This window comes from Sinocyclocheilus anshuiensis, unplaced genomic scaffold (genome assembly GCF_001515605.1).
Source record: "Sinocyclocheilus anshuiensis isolate Anshui unplaced genomic scaffold, SAMN03320099.WGS_v1.1 scaffold313, whole genome shotgun sequence".
Taxonomy (NCBI): domain Eukaryota; kingdom Metazoa; phylum Chordata; class Actinopteri; order Cypriniformes; family Cyprinidae; genus Sinocyclocheilus; species Sinocyclocheilus anshuiensis.
Genome location: NW_015536469.1, coordinates 549,504 through 559,725, shown reverse-complemented (window position 1 = coordinate 559,725; position 10,222 = coordinate 549,504). Strand labels below are relative to the sequence as shown.

The 10,222-nt window shown below is 35.2% G+C and overlaps 1 protein-coding gene across 1 annotated transcript in view; it reads right to left on the bottom strand.

Moving 5' to 3' along the window:
• Positions 1 to 5,900: 5,900 nt before the first annotated feature.
• Positions 5,901 to 10,222, bottom strand: part of LOC107698409 (EF-hand and coiled-coil domain-containing protein 1-like) — a 12,182-nt gene continuing 7,860 nt past the window's right edge. The window contains exons 4-9 of the mRNA XM_016499453.1: positions 9,376 to 9,482; positions 8,272 to 8,410; positions 8,070 to 8,190; positions 7,894 to 7,992; positions 6,213 to 6,282; positions 5,901 to 6,130 (exon numbers count right to left, since the gene is read on the bottom strand). Coding sequence (XP_016354939.1) covers positions 5,976 to 6,130; positions 6,213 to 6,282; positions 7,894 to 7,992; positions 8,070 to 8,190; positions 8,272 to 8,410; positions 9,376 to 9,482 — 691 coding nt within the window. The 3' untranslated portion in view covers positions 5,901 to 5,975. The remainder of the gene's footprint in view (positions 6,131 to 6,212; positions 6,283 to 7,893; positions 7,993 to 8,069; positions 8,191 to 8,271; positions 8,411 to 9,375; positions 9,483 to 10,222) is intronic.

The following is a 10,222-nucleotide window of genomic DNA, read 5'->3' as shown; positions in this document are numbered from 1 at the left end:
AGTTGTAAAATAAAGCAAAGATTACTGGAGAACATTTGACAAGAAAATACTATTTCAGTCTTTCGACTTCAAAATGTGTTACTTGCCATTTCTTTGTAATTATTTGTGAACTTTACTAGCAGTTTCTGAGTGAAAATTGTTTCAAAGTAAATCCTACACCAAATTGTCCAAGTTTGTTGGTTCAGTAATGTTTTTAATGCAAAGCTTAGCGAATGGTCAATTGCTGATTTCAGTTAGATTAAACAAAAGCACCTGCTCATTGACAAGAAACATGAAACGCTCTGCCTCAAAAGCCTTTTTTACAAAAGGATCGAAAAATATCTGTAGAATGATGCAAAAAATAAAAAAGGGCTATTTTGACATCTACACCTCTACCAGCCCTGTTGAAAAAAAACAGCATATGCTGGTTAGGTATGTTTTGAAGCTGGGATGCTGGTCCTTTGCTGGTTTCTAAAAAAAAAAAAAAAAGTGCTGTTGAACCGGCTCTCTGAATGATTTGAAGCCATGCTTGATTTAAAATGTAGCTTCTTTCATACTGGAAGAGGAGAGAAATGGTTTCATTTTGGACGTTTTTTATGAGATTAATGCCTCTCAGAAACACTTGAAGGGCTAACAGAATGCTAGCAGCTAATCTGTACCTCAGTTCTCAGCCATAAAAAAAATCTCTAATCAGTAGCTGCCAGTAAACTAATGTATATTTTAATGACTAGCCAGGCCTTGTAAAGCAACTGACCTCCAGTTATCGACAGCATGTTAATGTTAGCCTGCCATTGCTAAAGGGCTGTTTAGAAACAGTAGTGGATTGTGCCGGGCGCATAACATTAAAAATTCACAATATATTAAACATACCCCTTTATTTTTACTGTACACTTTGTTTTCTGTTCTTAAATGTCTGGGGTTTTGTTTTTTTACTGTGCAAGTGTGTTAAGGCGAGTTCTAGTGTCATATGTTGCAAGCACATTTAATGTCACAATAGATCACTGTGCACAAGATGTACTGTAATGTCAGACTTTGCCACAAGAGGTCGCACTTGTGCATGGAGAGCATGCAGCTCCAATGTGTTTTACGCACACGCAGATATGTTTATACCACAATTATGCATTCAAACATCACGAATATTACTGTGCAGCTGACCGGTGCTGCCATTGTACCATGACAGCTCTCTATAGTTGTGAATATTTCTTCAGGGGACGGGAGGCTTTGTTTATTTATTTCTATAGATGTGACAAAGCTATTTGTAAATAATATATTTATTCTATAAATGTTTATTTTTCATTTTGTTGCATTTTTTCTTTGCATTGGACCAGTAGAGATGTTTACTGTACGTTTATCAGTCCTTTTTTTTTTTCTTAACAAATATATCAAGGTTTGGTGCCTAATATCCAGCAAAACCTCACACTCGATCTGGTTCGTTGAATTGAGCATAATATGCCTTAACAAATCACAAGCAAGGCTCGACACGTAGGTTTATAGGTCTTCTGATCTGTTTTTGTAATGACTTTTTTTTTTTTTTAATTAATGGAGTTGATTTTCATATTGTATTTTTTTGGTTTGTGTACACAAATCATCTCATCCGTTGTGTTCTTCCAGGGCAGATGTATCGGTGGTAAAGTCATCCAAAGCAAAGCCACCGAGATCCCCATGAGTTTTAGAATAAATTTTTACTTGTGGGTTGTCTAATCTGTCACATATTCCCTCTAATCTGTAATCTGTATATAACTTCCTACAAGCAAACGTAACCTTCCCTGAGTTAAACTGGCCATGAGGATCAGATCCTAGCCTCTCAAGCAAGACTAAAACAGCTAGTAATGGTAACTGGTTATCGGAGTTCTTTGATTTCTTCCCCATCAGTTTCTGCCCTGCGGCTGCATCAGTCTGACACTGTTAAGGGGACCTAACAGAGATACTTGTAAATTGCTGGAAATAAAAGATTATATTATTTCGTACGACTGCCCTGTGCTTTTCTGTTTTCATACCATTTGACACAGATGCTGAGTATTAAATAATGAAAAATCACATTGACTGATCTTTTGAAATTAAAATTGAAGCAACATAATGTGGGTCTTAGAGCGAAAAGCTGCTGCTTACTAAAGCATTTATTGACTGAGCTGCAAAAAACGCTGCAAGTTGGATTAATTATTTTGAATTATTTGACCACGCACATGCAGAAGTAAATAATGTTGAATAAAGAAAAATTTGAAAATGTAAATAAGGAAAACAAATTTCTAACAGTTTTAGATAGATAGCTAGATAGATAGATATTGTGAAATATTATTGCAATTTAAAATAACTTTTCTATTTGAATATATTATAAAAAATGTAATTTATTCCTGTGATCAAAGCTGAATTTTCAGCATCATTCCTCCAGTCTTCAGTGTCACATGATCCTTCAGAAATCATTCTAATATGCTGATTTACTGCTCAAGAAACATTTTATTATTAGCAATGTTGAAACTGTGACTTTTTTTCACGATTCTCAGGGTAATAAATGTCTGATAAGTCAAAGTATGACGTCATTGCTGATGACCTTGCATTTGGAAGTTACTCATGTTACTCAAGAGTTTCCTCTATTATCAGAGTTTATTCTGGAGACACTGCTCCATTCTTATCATTCATAACGCAGCGAATCATCCAGACGAATAACTCGGCGTGAGAGCGGCTCCGAGTTGACAGGGACAAACATCTGCAAGGTAGAATGCGGACCAGGATTGTCTGGATGGAGGAGGAAGTTTCAAGATTTTTCTAGAAAATGACAGAATTGACTTTAGTGGCCAAGTACTTTTTTAAATTCTCTTTCGTATTGAATGTTGTTGAGAGTTTCATCCACGCATCAGCGCAGGGTTCTGAACACAATGTGCCTGATGCATGAGCCACACAGACGAACTCACACTGAGGGTCATCTGACAGATGTTTGGAGTGGAACTAAACTAAAGAACTAAGTGAAGTGACATGTGGCCAAGTATAGTGACCCATACTCGGAATTAGTGCTCTGCATTTATCCCATCCAAAGTGCACACACACAGCAGTGAACACACACACACCGTGAACACACACCCGGAGCAGTGGGCAGCCATTTATGCTGCGGCACCCGGGGAGCAGTTGGGGGTTCAGTGCCTCAAGGGCACCTCAGTCGTGGTATTGAAGGTGGAAGAGAGCGCTGTACATTCACTCCCCCCACCTACAATCCCTGCCGGTACGAGACTCGAACCCACAACCTTTGGGTTACGAGTCCGACTCTCTAACCATTAGGCCACGACTTCCCCACTACTACACAACTACGCTAGCTATTAGAAAATACATGATTACTTCTACTAAATAATATGACTCATATAGTAGTAAGAAGTCACATCTTACCCGGTAAAGCCTTCTGTATCACAGTGGATACATACATTTCTAAGGCCTCTAAATGATCTGAATATGAAAACATGTATGCCTTCTGTCATCTGATTGATAGTTCATACTTTTTTAGCAAGTAAAAGGCATTTTATTATCATTCAAGAAAGTGCAGGTTGTGGTACATGTGTCTTTTTGCTGTAAAATCTTTAATGACTTTTATAAAGTAAACAGAAGAATAAGTTTTATATTGTTAGTAATATTTTAACATGAACATCTTACTTTCTGGCCATAGAAATATCAGCAACTGCACCAAATTGCATATTTTTGCTAAATTTGGGCCTAAAATTAAGGTGTGGTTTTTTTTTCCATGTATGATACTATATGGGAATAAACAGCATCAACTGTCAAATAAAAAAAAATTATCAGATATCAGTCACACATTCACCTCCTCATTAACATGCACAAAAATATAAATGCTTTCTATTTTTTTAATCTCATCAAATATACAGATATTATTTTATAGCATAAATATAATTGTTAAAAATGATTTTGTAAGAGGGTCATATGAGAGCATAACGTTTCCCACACAGATTAAGTGCTTCGCGGAGGAATATGCACAGTGAGACTGAACTCTAAAGCATCTTATAATATGTGCACCTATTCATGTCTTGCACGTAACAAGGCTAAACACTTGGAAAGATTTCAGGAGACTTATGTAATATGTGATTGGACAGATATGAGAAAACATGGGGGTGTACTAGAACAGGCGCTCATCATCTGAAATACGAAACATACTGTGATTGGTTAGCTGGGCCAGTGTGTCCTGTGATTGGTTAGCTGGGCCAGTGTGTGCTGTGATTGGTTAGCTGGGCCAGTGTGTGTTGTGATTGGCTCCACTCGGCGCCTGGTCGGGAAATGTCATGCTCCTTACCATAGCCGCCTGCAAGCTTCAGTGTAAATATTGCTCAAAATCAAATAAATCTGAGCGCAATTTAAACCCGGATGATTGTAACCACTCTAAGTTCGTCTGCCTTGGGAAAGTTAGCGTGTCTCCGACATAGTGATAACACTGGTTGTCTTCTCTAGTGCAGCTCAACCAGGTCTCGTCCCATTCGTCGGTATTTGTGATATCACAAATCCCGGAAAATATGCGTTGTAGTCCAAACGAGTCGTTCGTTGTAGTTTTTGAAAAGTGATTTCTGTTAAATAAAATATCTCCTTTTGAAGTGCAGATCTTTTTTATGCTCAAACAGCAACATTACAGACTAACTAAAGTTGAAAAACTGAAAAAGCATAATAGGACCCCTTTAAATTAAATTCTTTGTTTTGTAGAAGGTGATTTTGTGAGAAAGTGATGTAAGTGGTCAAACGAACTATTATGAGAAAAGTTTCATTTTTTTATTATTTATTTGATATGACTTTTGACATTTCTGCAACCCTTACCACAATTTGGAACTTGTAAGTACAAGCAACTGTACGTAACTTTGTGTATTTTTGTGACCTTAAAGCCCCTACAGTTAAGTGAGTGGAATTCACTGACATACAGGTGCATCTCAATAAATTAGAATGTCGTGTTAATTTATTTAATACACGAGTTTCACAATTTGAGTTGAATTACTGAAATAAATGAACTTTTCCACGACATTCTAATTTATTGAGATGCATCTGTAAATACAGTGCATAGCTGTATTAAAGTCCCTTTCAAGGAAAGTCAGTTATTTAAAAGTCTGGCACATTTAAAGTCTTCAGTTGTACATGTGCACTTGTTGCTGCCTTAAAGCTATCCACCCTTTTCACCAAACTTACATACTACATACTTATTTGTGATGGGAGAAACAAACCTTTTCGAAGCTTTGAGTCATCTGAACCAATTGCTTCGCAAAATGATTCAGTTTCGAAGTGTTCAAAACGCCACACACTGGTGAGAACGTGTAAATGCAGCAAAACCCCAGGCCAAAACAGCTTTTACAAACTCGTTGCAAATGCTTTGTTGAAAGTACAATCTATTAAATGCGATTAGCAGATCATCTAATAATATTAAATATTAAGTCTCTATATAATATGTGTTCTTTTATCAATTCAGGGCTTGTTTTGTTTGTTTTATGGAGGGCTTGGCTAAACAGCCCAATAAGACCGTAAAATACTACTGTTCGTTTTAATTATACACGTCTCACTAAAAATGTCTACAAATGTATAAAACTGATCTGAGATCAGGTAAAAACTAGATAATGGTTCGCCTGTTGGGGGTGTTTGTAAGTTGCTTAGAATAAAAGCGTCTGCTTAATGAATAAATATAAATGTAAATGTAAATGTCATCCAGTTGTGACGTAACGAAGCCTCGTTTACTGAAATTACGTGACTTGGGCAGTTTGATATTCGCTCAAAATCATGGGTTCAAAACAAATGATTCACAAAGCATTTGAAGGGCTGCAGATTTACTTTAAATTAAGGAGCTGGTCAGGCACCAAATGTGGTTTTGTTTTACTGGTACTCATTTATTTCTTATAAATGAATGAAAACTATATTTGTTTGATCATTTTTATTACAATAACTTTTGTGCCTTAAAAAGCAAAAAAAAATAATGGAACGCCAATTTGTACCCTGATGGAAAGTGTCTTAAGTGGGGCATCTGTGAGCTCTCAGCAGGACATCAGAAGGGGTTTGGATGTGTTCCGGTGACCTGAGGTCACAGAAGGTCGTGACCCAACGCTGACCTCCTCTCCTCCATCCAGGAGGTCACTGGACAGGAGCTGCCGGCACAGTGTGTCCACCACCTGAACCACCGGAGTGCAGTCTGAAGGACAAGACGAGAGGTTATCCAGCAGTTTTGCATGAAAGAAAACGATGTAAGTAAAACACAGAAAAGCAGAGCTTACCGTGGCTTTTTCTAGTACACAGATCTAGTGTGTTAATCAGTATTTTCCCCAAGATCCTGCGAGAGACTCTCTATGAAGGGTTAGAACACCAGGTGAGAGGTTTTCAGATAGACAAGTGCATTACAGAGTTTAATCGCTAGGTGGAAGTGTGGACTTTTGCAGTGCAGTTTAGCACTGGCTATTCAGAAACGCACACTACTATACTATTTCTGCAGTATACAGTATGCAAATGGTCAATAGTCCCTCCATTTTCTGTGAGCATAGAACGCAGTGCATTACATTTGCCCAAATGTGCAGTAACAACCAAAACACACTGCAAATGTGCACACAATGCAATTATGCACATGACTTGATCTTCCATTTCCAGAGCGCTGAATGAACAGGAAGTCTTATTAACCAGGTCATTGTAAACTCTCTAAATCTCTTTCTTGACTCATTATTTGATTTGACTGTGAAAAGTCAAGACCTTGTACACAAGCTGGATTAAAAGTGCTAATTAACCATAAAATGATATGTGAACTTAGTGAGGGCATGTGATATCAGCATTGCATACTACTGTTTGAAATGTTGTATATTGTTTCAAATGTTTGTAAAAGAAAGTGCAGGCAGTATATATTGTATATTGCACATTGCATTCACATTGCATTTAATTAGGCTACAACCAACATTCAGTGATGTTTGCTGATGAGTATTACATCCATGTGATAGTTCATGTGTTTACTGAACTATTTCATTTTACAAACTATGGGATTTAACTAATAATATATATTTATGTTCATATGTTAATATTATATTTCTTTCAAAAGACTTAAGGCCTTCAACTGAGCACAAGAAGTAGCTTCAGTAGATTCTCCTCAATGCATTAAATCAGGGATTTTCCAAATTGGAGATGGCAAGCAAACTGCAGTGGTTTTGTGAGTTGATGAAAAGCCAATAATTAATTAAATATATTTAAAATAATTTAATGATTTAAAAAATGTAAATTCAATAAATAATAAAATGAAAAAGAGGAAATGTTTTATTTGTTTATCTGCTTGTTAGGTGACCATTAACCGACATCAGAGAACTGTCAGCATGCAAATGTGTTAATTATTATTATTATTATTATTATTATGTGTGAAATTATTGAAATATTAACTGAAAATCTCAGTGGATACTTCAAGAAAATATTTTTGGTCAAAGGGATTCAGCTGAATCCCTGCATTAAAAAATAAAGGCTTTCTTTATGACTTAAACCATAAGTACTTTTATAATATAAAATGTTTTATTTTAAAATTTAAATACATTTTAAGTAAATAATGTAATATAAATATAAAATTAATATAACATTTTATAAAATGATTTTATATAGTTAAAACACAAACATTTAAATCTGAACAAATATAAAATGCTAAATATTTATGAATAAATATATATATATGTGTGTGTGTGTGTGTGTGTGATTTAATACATAATATAGATTTTGTTTGTTTTTTTGTTTTGTTTTTCAAAACTCCGGTAGAGAAAAAAAAATTAAAGGGATAAAAGAGGGACCCAAGCCATATATCATATCATATCATATCATATCATATCACGTATCATATCATATCATATCATATATCATTGACTTCAGTAATAAATCACTCAGAACACACTTTTTACACAGAAAAAGTAAAAATCGAGTTTTGAATCGAATTCTCACTTTATGTGGGATCTGCAGCAGTAACGTGAGCGTGTCAGTCAGTCTCTCCTCCAGCAGTGAATGATAAACTCTCAAACTCTCTACCTCTTTCTGCTTCATCTACAGAATATGACAGAAGACAGGTGTTCATTAGAGATATGATTATCCATTATTATAGTTTCTTCTTTAACTCTCACCTTTCCTGCTTCATTTCCCCTCTCATCCACTTGAGATGAGATCCACACACGTGCTTTAGGTTCTTTGCTGTGAGCGGAGCTCTGAGAGACAAGCCAGTTACAGATAGCAGCTTTCTGACACCTGTAGAAGGACATGTCAAATGAATGCCTGTGTTGTGGCCAAAATGCAGAAAAACATGTTTTATATTTAAGATATCTTCACCCTTTGGCACAGCTGTGTAATCTGTTGATCAGCCGTTTCACCTCCAGGTGGCAGCATTGTCCTTCATCCATGCCCCTCTCCTCCTCTTCCTCCTCATCGGATGCTGCCCGACCCTCTACTGACCTCTGCAGGTCTTCTTCTGCACAGAGACGTCACATGACCACTACTGCCTTTAATGCACTGCATGCATGCAACTATTTTGCAGTGTGTATACTGTACATAAAATTTGTGGAATACTTTGATTTGCCAAAATGTGAAGTATACAGCAGGGCAAACTGCTAGGAAAGCTGTATCATCGGCTTGATCACCCACTTCTAGTGTGATGAATGAACCTGAAGTAATATCAGTCTTTCATTTGACTAACTATTTTATTGGACCATCAAAAAAGACATTTTTACACAAAATTTGATGAAAAAAATATAAAAGAAACATTAGAGAGAAACCTGCGTTAACTCTGTAATTATTTTTGTGTTTGGTTAGCACTAGCACTGAAATTTATATAATATATTTTATAAAATATTGTGTAAATTATATTGTGAAATTACTTTTAGAAATTATTACATTTATCATTTTTATTTTTGAATGATCTCAAATAAATCTAAAATGTAGTAATTATTTTTATTTAAATAATTATTTTTTTATGTTTATTATTATTATTTGTTTTAAAAATGTAAATAATACATTGTAAATATTGTTTGTTTCTGGCAATGAAAAAATCATGTAAATTCTTTATTTAATTAGATGACATTATTTTTTTTTTAAATCTTTAAAATTAGGTTACATTAATTATGAATAGTTTTGTTAATGTTTTATTTTGCTATTATTCATTCAAAAACATGTTAACTCTCTAAAATTATTTGTATGTTTATTTCTGAGTTTATTTCTGCACAGCACTTGTAAAATTAAACATGCAACTTGATGTCACATGACAAAAATTAGGCATGATACTGTTTAACATTTTTTTAATGCATGATGCATTAAAAAAAAAAAAAAGTGCACATCCTGTGCAGTATGCTGGTATTCCATTTAGATCACATCCTATTGTGATTTCTTACGGTCTGAATGAGAAATTGATTTGTTTCTGATGGTTTTTGATCCTCTTACCTCTTCTGCCATCATCATGACTGGAGGGGGAGGAAAATCCAGACCCACAGGGTTCAGCTAGCATTTCGGTGTTGTTCATATTTAGCTCTGCGCAGTTGCACTGGGCCCTAAGAATAAGTCATAAAGCACTGTAAATATCATGAAATAACCTTCTGTGCAGGTGAGTCAAGACGTTTGGAATCAAAATGTTTAATGTCACATGACTGAAAGAGGAAGTTCTGCACGCTGCGTTTCTTGTGCTGCTGATGCATGAACAAGTTTGACTGTTGTCCCTGCAGAGCGTGTGGATCTTCTGAGAGAGGAACCTTGCAGGTTTCGGCCTGCTTTTCCAGGTGAGGAATGAGCATTACATCACCGCTCTGTCATGCAAATAATGCAATATTAACACAGATATTAATCTGCTAAGCGTCTACTAAAAGCCAGCAATCTACTTGATTGATTGCAAGGTTACTGTGAGCTAAAGTTTTACAGCACTGTCATTTGGCCATGTAATGCCATATATATATATTTTAAGTTTCATTTATAAGTTCATTATACTTAATACACTAGTCTTTGGTTTGTGTAATCTCTAATGCTCACTGAACTGCAGTCAGAGGAGTGTTCCAGAAACCTGTGTAAAAATACTTTTTGCAGCTGTTTTTGGTGAAGCTAGTGGCGCTGAAATTACACATTTCCTGTTTAAGTTTTATAATTTATACAGTAAAATTAGACAATTTTTTGCCTGAATCATCTCATATAATTTAAAATAATTTAGTAATCAATATAGTATATCAATAATCAATATATATATATATATATATATATATATATATATATACACATAATTGATTACTAAATCATTTTAAAT